Source organism: Ptiloglossa arizonensis, chromosome 3 (genome assembly GCF_051014685.1).
Source record: "Ptiloglossa arizonensis isolate GNS036 chromosome 3, iyPtiAriz1_principal, whole genome shotgun sequence".
Taxonomy (NCBI): domain Eukaryota; kingdom Metazoa; phylum Arthropoda; class Insecta; order Hymenoptera; family Colletidae; genus Ptiloglossa; species Ptiloglossa arizonensis.
In genome coordinates this window covers 11,167,660-11,186,150 of record NC_135050.1, presented here as the reverse complement: position 1 = coordinate 11,186,150, position 18,491 = coordinate 11,167,660, and the positions used below count along the sequence as shown (strand labels likewise).

The window sequence follows — 18,491 nt, the reverse complement described above, 5'->3', positions numbered from 1 at the left end:
AATAATTTCTTTATATTATATATATAAGAAATACAGTTTTCCCTTCAATCGTTGTTGTAATAAAAACGTGTTAAATTATTCCTTTTCGTTACATAAATTGAAATTCGTTTTTGTTAAATTATATAAAGTAATTTTTATGATTAATATTGAGCTATTAAATTAAATGAGAACTAAATAGTTATAGTTTAAAATATATTGATTAAAGTATGCTTTATCGGCACAGGAGTAAAAGGAGGTTCTAGAAACGTATACAGAGCGCATCAGTATCGTAAACGTGCTTTAAGCGTGTGAACTACGTAGTGTGTTGCTGTCAAATTTAGGAAAAAAACGTTCATTTCTTTTCATAGAAATTGAATTGTTGATAGTGACGTTAATTGTTAACTGTGTTCGAAACACTGTGCAATATTTATAAAAGTTTAAGCGGTACGTCTGCTAGTAACGTTAATTTTTGCTAGTGATACATATCTAACCTATAATGCAAGCGACAGTATACTTTGAAATAATACTCTTATGCATCAAGGAAAATCATAATCGTGTTAATTAATGAATTCATGTAATTACATTTTATCGAATGCATTGAATATTTAGAAGCAAAAGGATTTGATTATTCTAGTTATATGTAATTAATTTTTTAGTATGTTGTAGATAATATTTATGGTTTTTTGGTTAATATTACATTCCTTTTAATTTATAATAATTTGCTTTATGTAGGCCCATTAATATTAAGTGTCTAATTATTTACATTGTGCTCCATACTAGATGACATTAGCATTATTTAAGAAGTGCAGTTTGATGTATATCATTGATAGGTTAGGAAAAGATTATTACACGTTAATACTACAGTTTAAGAATTATCAACTATTTAAAAACTAATTGTTCTCAAATAGCAAGTGGTTATTTTTTATTTTCATTGTTTATATTAATAAGTTGATAGGTGCCAAAAAAGTTTGAATTTGGTAAAAGTTCAAGTTCGAACTGTCAATTTTACTAATACTATTGCATAATTGTGTGTTAAACAGGTGCTGTATAAAGTGTATTAGAATATTTCTCAAATGATACATTGTTGACAATCAAAATGGCTGATTGTCAGGAACCAGATAAAGCTGACGACACCATGAAACAATATGAATTTGATGGCCAGTCTTATATATATAAGGACCCCACAAATAATGTAACTTATAGGTTTGATCAAGAGAAAAATGAGTGGGTAGTGAAGGAAAAAGAAGAAACAAAAGGAAACGATTTAAGTGCCGATAAAGTAAAGACGCAAGAAGGAATATTTGGTTTTGAAAATGATACCCATACATACACAGACCCTAATGATGGCAGTGTGTACTTTTGGGATAAGGAGAAAAATGCGTGGTTCCCAAAGGTGAGGTGTGTTTTTAATATATTATGTTATTTAAATTCTTGACTAAAAATTTTGTTGTAAATCTCTCAATTTATGAGTCTCGTGCGTAATAAATCAGAATTTAAAATACTTACAAGCAAATGTATTTCAGGTAGACGAAGATTTTATGGCAAGATATCAGATGAGTTATGGATTCACAGATTCAAATGCAACAGGAGCAAAACCTGTAGAAGAACAACCATCGACAAAGGTTGATAAAGAGAAGAAGAAGATGGAAGCTAAACGAAAAGCACAGGAGCCACCAACCTGGTTCGAAGTGGATGAAGCACACAACACTGCTATTTATGTGTCTGGTTTACCATTGGATATCACTATGAAGGAGCTTACAGAACTTTTCAACAAATGTGGCCTCATAGCACGGGATGAGAAAGGAAAGGACAAAATCAAGTTGTACAGAGATTCGAATGGACAACCAAAAGGTGATGCTCTCTGCATTTATATAAAGGTAAGCAATAATTTATTTGAAATTAAGGAAAGCAATAGTCTAGATTATGTTTTGCAAATATTATTTTATCATATATGAATAAATTTGTATAAAAACAATATTGGAATGAAATGTTTGGGAACACGCAAATTGATATTGAAATATAATAAAGTGTTTCCTTTGTATATTAGACATTTACAAAATGTTTATTATATTTTAATAGAATGAAAATTTAAAGTCAATGATATAAAGTTTGATTATTTGTATGCAATAATCAAATTATTATACGACCGATTTAAATTCTATTTTATAAATTTTATATTATTTTTGCAACTTCTTTTTTTGTTAAAAAATTGTTTAGAAAAGTTTTTATTTAAATGTAATTATGTTTCGGTAAGTTATTTTTCATGATAACGGTTTAACACATACTTTTTATTGATGTAATGTACATTATTAAATACAGAAAGTAGGTATCAATGATTTTTATATTGGTATATTTACAAACGAAACAGGGCAGAATAATTTGTTAATCATTACTAACAATAAGTTTACTTGTCATAATTACTGTTTCTGATTAGTGTTAACTAATACAATATGATTTAGTAATAGATAGAGCCTCTGTTACTTTGAGACAACATTACACATACATTGATTAGGTTCTACGTAAATTCGAGTATGATTTTTTGCATATATAGATATTGAAGCACATTGCACAATATTTTAGAAACATTTGGGTTACAATTAAAATGTACCCTTTTAAACTTAAATTCTGAAACGGTTTAGTAGTAAAAAAGTTTTATTCTATTATACTTATCTACATAATATCATTAAATTAAAACATAAAAAATAAAAATCTTCAAACTTGTCATTACATTGATAAAGTATACTAAATAATAACGTGGACATCGAATATATAGTTTTGATTTTCCGAGTAATATTGATATGCAGTCAATACATTCTTCATTGGTAGTGAATATGCCACATAACGATATTGTTTTAAATAATGTGGAAATTCAAGTATAATGAAGATATAACTAATGATACTCAAGCAGTTCGACTGTTTGTGATATATTACGTGCTACAATGATTACAGTATTATTCTAAACATTTATTTACCACGCGAAACAAACTTCGTGATTGCAAAGGACTCTTTTGCGTGACACAATCAAAGGTATTCATTCAAAACGAATTTATTTTTTAAAAATATTCTTCAAGAACGTACTTGATTAATGAAATTGAAATTTTTTAAAAATTAATATCAATAAAAATATAATTTTGAATTTATTTACGTTTAATTACGTTTCGTACGAATCGTTTTTTTTTTTTTTTAATCATAAATGCCTTCGAATGTTGTACACTTAGCAATGAAAGGAAACTGGGTTCGAAAAATACGATAAACACGTAAACAGATTGCGTTACGCTTCATGCATGCTAATTATAAAAGAAACGACAATGAATTTCCGATGAAATTTGGACACTCTTCGTACACGATACATTGATATTAATATTCTTAATCTACCGATTCGAGGTAACATTGCTAACTAAGACAGTACCTTCAAGAATCTAACGCCTATTCAGACAGAGGAACATGAGAGACTGTTTCGCCGATATTAAGTGAATAAATTATTTCAGTCTGTGCTCGGTTTTAATCATAATCTAAACGATATCCGAACTGTTAGAGACAACGCTTCATACCATTCATAAAAACGAAACATTTAAAGATTAACTCTTTATTCGGTAAGTTAAAATTCGTAAATCTCTAACTCGACAACTTGAACAATACAGAATGTACTTAAAATATATCTTATCGTATAAAACATATACGAAGTAGAGACATGCGAAGGGGATAGGTTTCGGAAGATTAATGTTCTAAACTACCAAATAAAGAGTTACAAACAAATACCGTTGCATCACGAGCAATGTTTGTTCATGGTTTTACGAGGACTTCTTCGCTCGTGAGGTCATTGATCTTTCCAGGGATATTTACGTCCGTTAGACTTTGTGGACCATTGCTGGGTCCGTCACCTAGAAATGCACCGTATCCTTGTCCTCGAGGCAGGATCTGTGCAACCCTTGGTACAAGAGAGTGTTGTTGAGTTCTGTTTGGGTGATGTCTCATTCGATTCTTCGAATACGTCACTCTGTTACTGTACAAGAAATTACGTCATTAATTACATTGTGCTTTTGGTCTCGCAAGATTACATTAGTCGTTGGAATTATTATAAAAACCATTTTGAAGTTACTATAGGTACCCGATGAACCATTTCAACATGTTTGAACAAATCGTTTTTAACTAAATTGCCCACATACACTGTGTGTCTTGATGTCAAGTGTGGCAACATGTGCTAATTATGGATGCTGCAGACTGTTTATGACGCTTAGTAATACTTTTACGTTTTGGTTAGTCTGTTTCTGTTCCGCGTATACGTTGCGTGCTCGGATGCTCTTCAACGAAAAATACGACGATAATATTATTCGTACACGGTTTTCGCAACGAAGACGGTAGAGCTACCATAGTCGAGCATCATTCGCGCTATGTAGGTCCTAGTGCCCCTCGTCAGTCCACGGTTCACAAACTTTATTGCAGTAACGAGTGGGACTATATTTAAGGTAGTCATAAATTTGAACGATATCTTCAGATTTTATATAAGTAATGTTTTATACAGAAAACAAACATAAAATAAAGGGAACGTTGCATTCCGTTGCAAGTATGCCCGGTATCTTATTTGTAGCATAAACGGAAGAAGGATGAAAATAGACCCACAGTGTAAGCGGAATCTTTGGTTCAGATAATTTGTGTATTTTCGTACGAAGAAACGATGTTATCAAATTTTCAATCGAAACTTTATACTTTATGGAATTACCGAATTTGAATGTTTCATATTGGTAGCTTAATTCGGGATTTAATCTTCTCATTGCTAAATTCATCAGTGATAGAAGAACTCTTTATGCTGAATCAATTTTACAATATATCTTTTAATTGTTATACTTGTAAATATATATTTAAAAGTAGATACAAAAGTAAATGATCTTAGGGAATTGTCGAGAGAAACAAAAAAATTGATGTGACTGATATTTTTTTTTTAACTCTAGAATCCAGAATATTATTCTTGGTACTCGAGCATACTTTGACGCGGCAGTAAAAATTGATACGTTTTAAGGGAAATGCCGTAAAAAGAATTATTCGCAGACGGCGTATTTCACGAATGTGTTTTAAGTTCACGAGAGTGTAAAAAATCTTACTTGGATGATGGCCTTGAACCCGTATACACACCATGCACCCAATAGTCGTGCACATTCTGTTTCGCCCAATATCTTCTCCGTGTTGGTCGTTGCTTATTCTGTTTGTTCGGCTTTTGCGGTTCATTCAAATACTTTTTACCCTTCTTTCGAGGCTTTAATCTTTGGTTTTGCGGTGCAAAAGGGTCCCCGGTCTTACGTTTTCTGGCTAAATTTGAAAAAAGACTCGCATTACATTTTTGTTTCACACCGAGTCGTAACACAGAGATTGGTGAAATTTTATATCTTGCATTTCATCTCGCGTGGTTCTCTCATTTTACATACTGAGCGGTGCTCGAATGATAACTTGAATTTCGTGACGGTACATCTGGCTCGCATATGAAAGTCGAGGTACAGAAATTCGACATCTTACCTATACGTCCAACTGGTACTTCGCAAACGAAATGCTTTCGTTCGACACAACTTCGTGGACTCCATTTATATTTTAAGGAGGGATCGATCGTAATGCAATGCCACGCATATTCCTGCTTCGATTGGTTGGATTGAGGTCTACCAAAATTTTGGAAAACCATTTTTTCACCGGTCACGCCCCATTCCCAAGCCATTTTCTGCCAGTTGAATATGCCACCGATCCATCTCTCGAATTTCGCTGAAATAATATTCAAATGTATTTATTACACTTTCCGATAAAAACGAGGATGTATTTTTCGGTCGTGAAAAATCTTATTTTATAATGTTTATGTGGTTAGTGTTCTAACGAGTCTTACACAAGGTGAAGACTTAAACAAGGTCGTTAACTTAAATAGTCTTTTAGAACAATTTCGAAAAGCGGAGGTTTATTCTTCCACTGAATCTTTGCTATGGACTTCCAACAGGAAACGGTTAATTATATTTGTAACTTAAACGGAAAACTCGTGAAATAATATTGTTAAACGTTGGTAATAAATTTAGGTTTCCAATTTCGAGTATAAATTACGTTCTAGTCGCAATTCGAGGAGAACGGTTATACGAATTAAATCGTTTGTGTCGAATGAAATTTTACTTACTAAATTGATCGCCCATCAAGTATTTTCTCAGCATTCTATCTTTTCCATTCCTGTCGAGAATTGCCAAGGTAGCGTTTCTTTCTTTGCAATGAAAATGGGCATCCCTCCAGTGTGCAGTGCCTGCGCTTAGATAATAGCAATATCTTTTCAATCGGAAGAACCCGATGGGGCAGGCGAAACGTTTTACAACTTCATTCTGTCGGCCGATTCTTTGCTGGTTCGCAACTGGTGAACTAATACTGACATTGTAAGGTTGCACCACAGCGGCCGATATGCCTGAAAAGTCATTTGGAACGTGTAATTTTTAAACTATCAAACGAATCAATATTAAAGCTACCTCGCTAGCTGACACCTCTAGTTGACCACTTTAATGTTATCATTATTTTGTACGATAGAAAGACGAGTTAATCGTGTTTTACAATTAAAGTTTTACGATTTCGAGGGGGACACAATATGAACAATTTCAGCAAAAGAATAAGAAATATTGGTCAGAACGAATTGTGGATATCATCTATTACTAAATGAACGGTAGTATAGGTCTGAGAATTAAAAATGGAAGAAAACGAATATTACTCAACAGAGATCGTAGATTTATGTCCTGAGTTTCAGACTGAGATTGGCTAAGTTTTGTTTTTTTTGTCATATACGTTTATAGTACAGGTCTTTTAGTTTAATATTAATATTTTAATATTAATAATATTGATATTATTCCATTTTCCCCCTTACAATATTAAATTGTAAACGTTTGTGAATAATTGTAATATTGTGGAAATTTACAGCAAGTCAATTTCAATGGTATCATTAACATCGCTGTTAAGTTTTAATGAGATTCGGTTTAAATAACAGCCCCTTTGCTGTATATACTATTCAATTTATAGTATGTATGTGTACTTTTACATTTTGTTCGATACATTTTTTTAAATGAAAACAAATATTAGAATTACTTTTAACAACGTTAATGAGTCTTAGTTGCAAAGCACAAAAGTTGTAATAGAACTGTAATGATTTTGCCTAAAAATTTTCAAGCAAGTCAAGAATGAGTCTTTAAAATTATTTTCAGACTAAAATTAGACTCGACTGTCTCGATCATCCCGAAAGTCTTGAGAGTCTCGACGGTCTTGAAAATATTTATCCTTTGATAATTTTGACAACTTTGATACCGTTCGCTGGTCTTGTCATTACATTAAAGAATTTTCTCGTATTTATCTCAAACAATTAGACCGAAAGAAAATATTTCCATTATTATCATGATTTTACATTTCTTGTAAATCTTTCTTGAGTACCTTTACCGTTTTACCGAGATTTATTTAAAACGTTCAAGATTTCTAAGATATTCAAGTCATTCAAGATTCCCAAGACCCTCAAGAATATGCAAGACTTGCGTTCACAACAGTTTTGCAAAACGTTCTCAGACTTCTTGAGTTTCGCTCCTTGACTTAAAACATTTTAAAGTGGTTTGAATACCATCGCTGCGTTTAAGATTCATTTGCTGCATCAGTATTGTTGCATAGAGAAACACGTGTATGTATTAAAAATGTATTTTCCTCATTTAGACAGTTTTCGTTTCGGCGCATAATTGACGCTACGACTGCACATGTAACGAATGGTAGGCATCTGGCAGTATGCAATTGTAAATTTACTATTCACGCGTCCTTGTAATATGTGGCATGGTAAAGTAGTTCAGTGTTACGGTCGTTCTCTTACATGCAATTATTTCTTTCATCTTGAGGCTTTCCTTTTATGGAGACAATCGGAGGAAATCGAATAAACTATTGGATCACAGGTTAGATATATCCCCGTCGAGTTCGTTCCGAGTGGATTCATTTGTGTTTCTCGTCCTTGAACGCAATTTGAGGATTGCGTAACTGTGTATGCTTTACGGATGAACGGTTGCAAATGGTTGTATTATGCAGATGGAATAAGTTTAACGAATATTGTACTACGAAAGAATATTGACAGACCATATAATTCTGGAATTATCGTGTAGGTTAAACTTGTGATGTATTTTCACACAGTATTCGTATTTAAACACTTGGTTATTCGTATTCGTTCTGGGAATGCTTTTTCCTACGCTAACTCCTAAGAAATTTTTATATTTCTTTAATTTATTCAATAGAGTGAAAAATAATCTTGATAATACACGAAAATCGTGTGTACCCTATTCAGAATGATATTAAAAGTATCAATTGTCATATGGAACAATTTGGGCCTGTGTATTATAAATAATATTTTAATAGTTATTTTTTAGAAATTTAAAAGTTTGTTTACAGTAAAATGAAACGGGGACAAATATTCATGCGGGAACAAAATCAAAAGCAATATTTTTCCATAATTAAAACATTTCACCATCAATGTATCAATGTTCCGCTTTATCAACGAAATTAAAAAATTATTACTTTGTAATACCTTATGTGACTTATTATGATAAGTCGAGAAGATTGGCAGAATGCTTTCTTTAAGAGAGTTCGTGTATTTTTTCTGGTTAAAAGTATTTTGAGAAATAATAAATCGATGTCATAACAGGAAAAGGTGTATTTTCTCGCGATTCAGGTGGTGAGGTCTGATTATCGTACGGAAGTATATAATTTTCTTTATACGCGGTGGTGTTAGCTGAAAAGGTTAATAGTCTCTGGTGTTTATTAATAGTTGCGTTGTGATTTATTTAAACAAAAATATATGATTGCTACTCTGGTTCACCTCATTGCATCGATACACCCAACTTAGCTACAAGTGAGTCGTTTAACTAAGTATAGCTTGTAAAGAATGTCATATAAGAAAATTAATTTCAATCTGATAAGAAACTTCATTCCTTATTTTCCATATTTTGCTGAATAGAATGTACAAAATGTATGTGAGAATTGCGAGTTTTAATGTCATTGCACTCACACGTTCATTTTCTATAATTATAATTTTAGAGTAACGTGTCATCACACACTACCTGACTTTCTAAAAGACATTACGAGGTACTGATAAAAAATCATCCAGTCCTTGGAGGTAAACAAATCGAAAATCCTAGATAATATAAAATTCCTTGGTATTGTACGTTCCGAGTCGAAGTGAATTTCACAAATAGAGAATGGAAACATTTTGTCTTCGAAAAGAAATATACACCTATTCTTGGGACGAAAGAAAAATTCATTTTAGAACTTTAAAGAATTCACTTTCAGATGATGATAATAATAACAATATTGTAAAACCAATTTGTGGTATATCGATGATAATTAAATGCATCTTTTAACTGCATCGATAACATTATATGAAACAAGAAATTAACATTACGATCGACGATTCGATGATCATTCGTAATAAGCAACAGTAACAATGAAACATATTAGAATTGTAATGGTAAATGTAAACGAATAACGATGGTGATAACAGCAAAACAAGGGTGATCATTTTCTGTAACTGGTGTGTCGGTAGTAACGTTCAAGTGGGCTTTTACACCATTCACTCTCAAGTGTTAACACGAATTAAACTTCCGCGTATAGTGGAGTGTTCCTAACCAGTTCAATGCGTTTGATGTTGTCCGTTTCGCGGAGCATGAATGATATCATCTGAGAAAGTTATGCAGCACATCGGCTGCAATGGTATCGTGTCCGTGTGTGGTAATTGCCATGACGGAAATGCGAGGTGACGAATCCACGGTGCGGTCTTTCTATTTCGTTCATCATCGGAGAAATTCAGTTACCAATTGTCAGAGTTACTTTCGCGAAATTTGAACTATCCGAATTGCGCTCGTTTTTTTTCGAGACAAATGGAAAAAGAAACGACACCTACGCTGTTTACCTTTAATCAACGATACGGTAGCTCAGGCTCGTAGTCGGACATCTTCTTCCCGGCTTTTCTATTTTCTTTCATTGAACGTAACGTGTACACGAATATGATACTTTTGCAATTACCGTAAGAGTATTTTATAGATAAAATACAAATAGTATAATGGAATATTTTTTGAAATATTAGAAAAGGATTAACATATAATAACCCTATCGAACTATAAGACATCTACTGAAATTGTGGAAAACTTTGTTCTAGGAAAAAGTTCCTTTTCTATTCGTGTATAATGCTATTGTTCGTATTCAGTGATGAAATCCCAAGAAGTATTGAACACTGTAGGTACAGCCGTAAAACAGTCCTACCATATGGGAAGAAATTGATCGATGGCGAGGTTGAAGTTTTAACGAGGTAAAATTTTTGAATGTTGGTACGATTGAAGTGTACGCGTTTACGAGAGATCTTGGCTGGGTTGTTCGACTTTTATGGAAAGGATCGAATAATTTTATAATTCGTACGTAATGACACGCAGAAAGTATGTAATCGAGTTTTATGGAACCGATTGAGTAATTTTATTATCATTCGTATGCAATGACTATTAGAACTGTATGCACCGAAAATCGATCGTCTATACGAGTCTCCGAATGAAATACGTAATCAATTGCTTTCCAGGATTTCTTCTTTGTCAAACATCAGGTTAGTTTCTTTTTACTGCATTGCATATTTTAAATTAATTAGCTAAAATGAAAGACCAATAGGCGTAAGCTGCAACGGAGGAACGAAGCTTATTGATTTTTTATGGTAACGAAGTAAAGTCGTGACGTGAAATAGCCACAATCGGATTTAAATAATCGAAATGCAGACTTAAATGGACAATTTGTGTAAAACGACTCTCTCCTAAGAAAATTGTATCCACTGCGGGAAATAATAAAGAAAATGAACGACTCGCGATATAAACGGTAATATGAATACGCCCGAGCTTACAAACTGACTCGATGCATCTGAATAGATTACGGCATCGGTGCAGTGTCATTCATTAAATCTTATTTAACGAATCAATCCTCGTGCAGAATGACAAATCGCAGCTGTTTCAGAAAGTGTACTAAGTAAATCGATTCGATGCATCTGAACAGATTATGCAGTCAGTGTGCTGTCATTCGTTAAAAGTTATTTAACAAATCACTCCTCGTGCAGAACGACACGCCCTGGCAACAGCTGTTTGAGAAAACCACGATACGTTCTTCGCTACGGTCTTACATCGGTGAAATAAAACCTATTCGTCTTAACGTGGAAATTATTACACCGTAGCGAGATTTCGGTCGTGTAAATTAATTTTCAGTACACGTGGCTGCAGTTCATTCGCGAACGTGAAACGTCCTCTTTGCGTATTGTGTGTACATCGCGTTTACTGTGTTTCGCGTTCGCGGCCGTTACTCCCGTTTGAAAATCGTGGAAATATTTTCTCTCGTTCGCGCGTTACGGGTTCGCTTGAAGGAAAAATCGTGTCGCCGTGTTTTAATTGTTACGAAGGCAAACGTTTCCGTTACCGCTTCATTGAAAATCGATTGCTCGTCTCGCTGGTAGTTTCGAGCACATTTCAGTTTTACCTTCGAGGGGTGCGAGCAACTTGACGAGCTGTTCAACGTTTCCGATTTCTGTTATCGTAGGAGTCGTCGGTTGTGGGCGCGATTCGCGCGGCGTTGATTTTTTAAATTCACCACGACATCACGTTTATGTTCCACGCATTCGTTACGATATCGCGTTTCTGTTATTTTATATACGTGTAAACGATTCCCCGCGCACGATCGAACCGATCTCTTGGAAATGAAGCATTACGCGGGAATTTGAATTCCGCGCGGAGGAAGTTTATACTGGTTGAATAGTATTCGATACACGCTTCGTTCGTTTCTTTTCCTTTCGGCGAGCCATATAAACGATACAACAGCTAGGAAAGCGTTAGCTTTATTTTCGCGCGTGTTCGTTCGCAATTGCGTCGGACGTGGAATCGTCGATATTTCTACGCCACGGTGCATTCAATGTAAATCCGCCTTTCAGTGGATATCGCGCTCAAATAGTTCTTGCGTTGCAGACGTATTATGACAAATAAGCGACCGATAAGATCAAAGCGAATGTTCGCAGTCGTGCGTTCGTGAGCCTCTCGATAGTTAATTTTAACTTCGGCGGACACGAGTTTTGCAAACAATTCGCCCGTAAATTTGTTTATTTTTCCTTTCAATGCGAGTCAACGATGATTTTCTTGTTGCGAGATTTTCTAGACGTGCTTTTTCACCTGTTGAATATTTGTCGGCGAGTTCATCTTTCATTGATCGATCGTGTACACGTAGAAGAAGGGTAGCAATTTGTGTGAAATTATTTATTCGTGTGTGATTTTCAATTATTGTCGACTCGTTTGTTCAATTATTGTCGAATCGGTCAAGGACAGTCGAAGGGAAGATTTCGATGTTCGAGGAACGAAATCGAGCGAGGTTTTCGTTCGCGTTTTATTTTTGCTTGAACAGTTGCACATGTACGGAACGGGACGACGATCAAGGTGCAAAGGCTAGTATAGATAAACGATCAAGCGATACATATTTCTGGGTCACATCGGAAATACTCCAATTCTACGGCGTGATTTTGTAAGTGTCAGTTTTAAAAATTGCATAACCATCACATGGTATATATCGTCATAAATATTGTTCCAATTAAAATTTACCACTTGAAATATTTACAGAATCGTTTACTCAATTGAAGTAATAAATGAAATCGTACTATTGTTACGTAATCTTATATAGTATTTTTAGATTGTGTATTCCGAGATATTTTTAACATAGGAAATAAAAATAAATGCTTTGTCTTTTATACTGTTTCGAAAATCGATTCGAATATACGATTTTTCATAATATGGAAAAAAATTTAGTTTTGTTCTCGAATCGGTTAGTTTCTGCCAGGTGTATCCAGATGAAAGTACGTTTTTACAATATCATATCGTCTTGTTGGTTTTTATCTATTGTCAGTATTTGCGTCATTGGGCATTTCCTATGCGAAGTTGCGTCGACGAATAATCACACTTTCAAACTGGCTTCTACGTAAATACTTCATAGATATTGACATTAGGTGTTCTCAGGAATGTAAAATTCGTGAACTTTGATAATTGAGTTAGACCAATCTAAACGATGTTCATAACCAGTACTTAAATATTACAGTAACTCGGTCCGTTTCGATCTTGGTGCTACAAGTGGTGTATGCAATTCACGTGTGCATTCATGTGCATGATGCATTCATGAATAATGCGGGTGTAGATCTTCCCACGATTTTTACTTTCATTCATTCGTGAAAGAGCGACAAGATACATATAGCACAAGGTTACGCTTACTAAACGCAATGAGATTGCATAATATGTACTTCTAATATCTAAACTGCAGTATGCAGTTCGTTACATTGAACTGAAAAGTGAACCAAAAAATTTCGTTCTGGCAACTTCTTATTTTATCTCTATAGTTGATCGTGAAGTTAAAATTAAACATCATTAATTGTCCTAAAGTAGATGACTTGGCAAAATTAAAATTGCAAGTTTTTAAATAATAATTTTATTAAAAATGTAGTCGAAAGAAAATCGTTTAATTTTGCCAGTTAAGCAAATAATTTTGCTAGTATTAAATAGGATCGTTTACTTTTGCCGATTAAAAAGGAAGCACCATATTTTTTGTTTGTCAGTTTTGAAAAATTTTATACTTGAAAAAGTTTCAGATATCGTCGAATATTTATCAACGGGCCCATAAATCGCGATTGCGAAATGTCAAATTTTCGCTAGTTAGATAAGTAGGATTAATAGATTTCTTATTCGAGTTTGATGGAACAGTATTGAAGTTTATGTAGCATTTTTTAATTTAAAATATTAAAAAGACTTTTGTCTTAATTTCGTTGTAGATGTTATGTGTTTAAATTATGGATTGATTCTTAATGCGGTATATCCCTATAAAGAAAAATTTGAATTGTAGAGGAATTACAAAAATTCATACAAATATTTTAGTTAGAAATTTGTAAACTACATTTTAAATATTTTATAATACTACCAAATTAGATACTTTTGTCTAAAAGTTATAGTTGATCGATGCTTATCTTTTCATTAATTTCAAATATAAATACTTGGTGCAAATATTCGTCACAAATAATCGTTTCAGCAGATACTCGTACAATGTAAATTGGTTAATTAAGCTTATATTCAATCTTATCGATTATTTTCTAACCAGGTTAAAGAAACGCGTTCGCTCTATCTTAAAATTATAAATTATAATTTTTTTTAACGAAGTCCTCATGCTCTTTAACAGATAATTATACTTTTAAATAGTCATAGGAAAAGTTTTGAGCCGACGTTATCAATGGTGAAAACGGTACGTTTGTACTTTTCATATTAATTTGTATTTTGAAAATATGTAAATATAGTGTAGAGCATTCGGGTCTTTGGTATAAAAGCTTCATTAGAGAGTTTCAATTTGCAAAATAATTTCAATGTGTGCCTCAAACGTATACAGCTCTTTTTATAAGGGTATCTTGCATATTACATATTTTAACGTTCAACGGTTTTAATGATGAGAATTTTCTCGTGGTTACGTTATTCGCGATGCAATTCGATACTATCTGGTCTTCTGTATACAGATTCGTGTACCCTCTAACAAAAATAGATGGCCGATCTGTTGAGTTCGGACTCCTAGATATTCAATAGTATGTGTGGCCTTATTTTTTTTTATTGGGTTTATGTCAGATTATGTAACGAAAGATTTCAGTCCTATATGATTCTCTTGCAAGACAAACCGATCGATTCCATTTTCTGTAAATTTCTCAGTTTTAGCTTCATTTTTAGGAACAATATTTGACATTAATTTGTACCACTTCTCAATCAATGGAGGTGATCTGTTTGACTTCAGATAGGTTGTTTCGTATATCGATTAATCAACATTTCTCCTGTTTGTTTTTATGAAATCAGATGTACGCATTCTAATGAGGCGCTAATTAAGAAACAGCGTGTACCCATATGTGGATGTAAAAAAGCGAATTATTTTTTTTAAAAAAAGATAATTTACATTCCAGAAACTAAATCGTTACGAACATTTTTCTACAAAGTAATGCAAAAGAAGTTCTTTTCGTAAAGAATCATTTATGAGTACTGTATTAAATATACGCCGTACTCTTTATTTAGGTCATCATGCATTTATACAATCTATTAAATTTATATATTATGTGTGTGTGTGTTAATTTATCGCATATTATTCTACGTTAAATTTAATATTTTACATTAAAAATTTTTGCGGTGCCATGTACAATTTATTTACAAGGTATTACACGTTATTTATTTACTAGTATATGCAAATATTTATTGCTGGTATGTGAATTGTCCCGAACACTCGATTCTTGATGGTCGAGCACGATACCAATTATATCACCGCTTCGTCTTTATTACCTCATAATAATTATCTCATAATTTGAATGATTCAGGTATGGAGATAAGAATCTAAAATTGCGTTATCAAGGCACCCGGTTTCTCTTAAGACCGCCATTATTCACGATTATTTCTACACTACTAATTAGCGTAACTCATAACCATCGATAATTATGTATACCCTGTAAATGCATCGTTTGGCATTTAATAACTCGTATGTTGCACTAGATGAAACATAAATTGTTTATTTGCAGGCTATAAAAAAAATGTGACAAGTACAATTTTCAACGAAAAGTAAATTTTCCTTTTATTAAAATTATAGCAGAAAATTGTAGTAAATAGAAAAGAGGAACCCGCAAACTAGTACCAAAGACTATTGTTATTAATTCTTTATCTTCTTTCTAGTACGAAGGAAACAGTTCTATTTAATGTTTAATATTGATATTGCGGTGCATTGTTTCAATTCTTAATGCATGAATTTTTGATCGCGTCGATCGTCAATCACGGTTACACTTCTTTCATTACTTTCAATTGTTGCGCGATTGGTAACATTTTGTTCAAACAAGTTAGTTGTCCGACCGCATTGAAAGTCTAAATAAATTGTAATCTCAATCGTCAAATTGACGCGATATAAATAGTACAACAAACACTCGAAGTTATCAAATTCAACTTAGCTCGCTACCCAGTTGTCCTATATTCACGATGTTATGAACTTCTCTCGCGAGCACTTTTCTCTATGCAATTTGATAATTAGTTCCTTTTCGTCCCGACTGTCCCAAAGCCTTTTTCAAAAGGCTCCGCTTCAAAGGACTACTGGAAATTACACGTTGTATATAATTTCTTACGGTGAGGTTAATTTTTTCAAAAGAAGTTAAGCGTCCTTTGAGAATTTCTGCGCTTCTCGGTTTCCTTCTCGCGAAATTCGAAACACGAAATCGGATCATTTGAGCCCGACTCGATACACCCGATTGAAAATCACCGAACGAGTTAATTAAGAGTGAGAAAAGACCGGAGAAAAAATTCATTTCCCGATCGATCGATCGATCGATCACTCTCGATCACGGGGCCGCTGATGGTTCAATATTTCTCGTCTCGGTTGGAATACAAAATGACACGCGTCGTCATCGATGGAACCGTTGCTTTACCTGTAGCGCAAAGGATCAGAATCAAGCACCTCCGCATGGTTCCCAACGTTTGTCTCGATTTACTCGCCGAAGTCGTCGATGCACAGACACGAAGGTGCAAACGGAACCGTCCTCATCCTCGTTCACGAGTCACAGTTTGGTCCTCGCATCGAGACCACCCCTCCCCACCAATCGTCGAGACAATACGGAACCGTGTTTCGATCAACGTCGATCGCGATCGCGCTCGATCTCGCGCGAAAGGTTCACCGATCGAACGCGGAGAGACGTTTCCACGGTGGAGGTTCGCGAGCGACTGAAGCTGCTGCTTCCATTCCGCTCGTCGTCAAGGTACGAGCGGAGCTTTCGATCCGGACTCGCGCTTCCCCCTGCGTGTGCCGCATACTTTCTCGATCTCCTGGCATTTTTCAGTGTCCTCCCAGCCAGCTGTGCATTCATTCCCGTTTCGTTTGTCAAACTGTCGGTCGGGTATTCTTGACACTCGACACCGGAAGCAGTTTTCGAGAATTTCGCCCCTCCCCCTCCTACCCCGAATGTTGCCCGAGAGAAAATGAGATCCCGTGTTTCCCCCTAATTTCGTTAGGGATTTTCTACTCTAGCGCCACAGGGGATGGAATGGTCTCACGGTGGATCGGTTTCTGCCCGATTTTTCTGCTTTTATTCGCGCAGAAGCGAATCCCGGGATCGGGGAAATTTTTCAAACCGATTACTCACCGTTTTCCGCGTTTCCTACCACCGTGAATGTACGATGCCCACATCCGGACGTTAAGAGGAAAAATTGCGGTGTTAGGGGAAACAGCGCGAACTTTCCGGCGCGCACATATAGAGAATGTTCTGGTATACACGTTGAAGAATTAACAGGCATACTCCGCGCCTCGAACTGAGAAAAAAGTTTTAATCAAGATGGTTTTACAATCTGTTCGTTTTCGAGTTACGGCCTATTTGGGGAAATTAGTATTTGTCGAGATTATAGCGTAAAAAGTAGAAACATCGAACGTGTTGATTGTAATGCGAAGTAATCGATATTACTTTACATCGATATCAATGGCATTGGATGTTGTTAGGAAGTTTATGAGCGTTCGAAGAAGATGTGCGACCAAGTCGCTATTTCTGAATCTAACCTTGTATAGAACTTCAAATTAAAGATAACGCGCGTTAGATAACAGTTCATTTTGAAAGAATACGTATCATTGAGATCATTCGTGCTGCTAAATTATGCGCAGATTGTTTCAGTTTGTTTCGACTCACGATCGAGTACAATTTGTAAAATTTTCTTCTCACATTTAGAATAAAAAACACTTATTTATATAAGTCGTTTCGTTAACTAAGAATAATTTTTAATAATAATAATAATAAAATTATATACAAAATAATCTTATTTAATAATTTCATATAATCATAATCAATGGGAATATTGTTTAATATTTGACGAAACATCATCGTGGATTGATTTGAAGAGGTACGATGGGTGTTATTTACAAATTTCACGTTATTAATCTCTATATTATTGGGGTTTTAGAAATTTAAGTCGGGCCGTGTTATTGCACGCAATTCACAGGAAAAGTTCACGATTGGCAAACCGTCAAGGGGAGACTCTCATCAGAAACATTAAAATAATCGATTCTTTTTAATTGGTCTTTTTGATCGCGCGTATCTTTGAAAAGACGTCCTATGAATTTTATACCGATAAAACTTCAAACGTGGTTTTCCCAAAACCATGTCGGTATTGATCTTTATTAGACTCGATTTGTAATATCGAAATTCTCCTTCAAAATGCCCTCCTTTTATTCGGTTATATTTTTTATTTTTTTATTAACGATACGGGAAATAGTTGCACTTGTATACTTTAACAGATTGCACGTTTCATCTGTTTCTTATCTACAAACCAGAGCTAATCGCGTCGAGAATAAAGCAGCTCTGCTTCGTCAGCGGATACACGGCGCAGCTTGGAACGTCTAAAATATTTACAACAGTGTGTTCAAAATATTCAGACAATACCTCCAAAAGTCGTTAAGTAGCC

At 34.3% G+C, this 18,491-nt stretch overlaps 2 protein-coding genes across 5 annotated transcripts in view; one reads left to right on the top strand and one right to left on the bottom strand.

Moving 5' to 3' along the window:
• The window catches only part of Barc (RRM1_TatSF1_like and RRM2_TatSF1_like domain-containing protein barc), a 99,831-nt gene that overhangs the window by 11,105 nt on the left and 70,235 nt on the right, over positions 1 to 18,491 (top strand). For 2 of the 4 annotated variants that reach the window (XM_076307739.1, XM_076307742.1), the window contains exons 1-3: positions 281 to 423; positions 1,020 to 1,372; positions 1,503 to 1,856. In XM_076307739.1, the coding sequence (XP_076163854.1) occupies positions 1,076 to 1,372; positions 1,503 to 1,856 (651 nt within the window). In that variant the 5' untranslated portion in view covers positions 281 to 423; positions 1,020 to 1,075. Of the gene's footprint in view, positions 1 to 280; positions 424 to 1,019; positions 1,373 to 1,502; positions 1,857 to 18,491 lie in introns of those variants that run through there. The other 2 variants (XM_076307741.1, XM_076307740.1) reach the window with 1 other exon arrangement.
• LOC143144877 (uncharacterized) lies at positions 2,247 to 16,776 on the bottom strand. Its single transcript, XM_076307744.1, has 5 exons — positions 16,475 to 16,776; positions 6,122 to 6,397; positions 5,488 to 5,724; positions 5,079 to 5,283; positions 2,247 to 3,982 (listed from the first exon to the last, which is right to left on the bottom strand). The coding sequence occupies exons 1-5, from the start codon at positions 16,509 to 16,511 to the stop codon at positions 3,763 to 3,765; spliced, it is 975 nt and encodes a 324-aa protein (XP_076163859.1). The 5' UTR covers positions 16,512 to 16,776; the 3' UTR covers positions 2,247 to 3,762.

Coding starts and splice junctions, on each gene's coding strand:
- LOC143144877 (XM_076307744.1), bottom strand. CDS start 16,511: ATGCGGAGGTGCTTGATTCTGATCCTTTGCGCTACAG. Junction 5,284..5,487: donor AGTACCAGTTGGACGTATAG/GTAAGATGTCGA, acceptor TTTCAAATTTAG/CCAGAAAACGTAAGACCGGG. Junction 3,983..5,078: donor GGTTCAAGGCCATCATCCAA/GTAAGATTTTTT, acceptor TTTCTTGTACAG/TAACAGAGTGACGTATTCGA.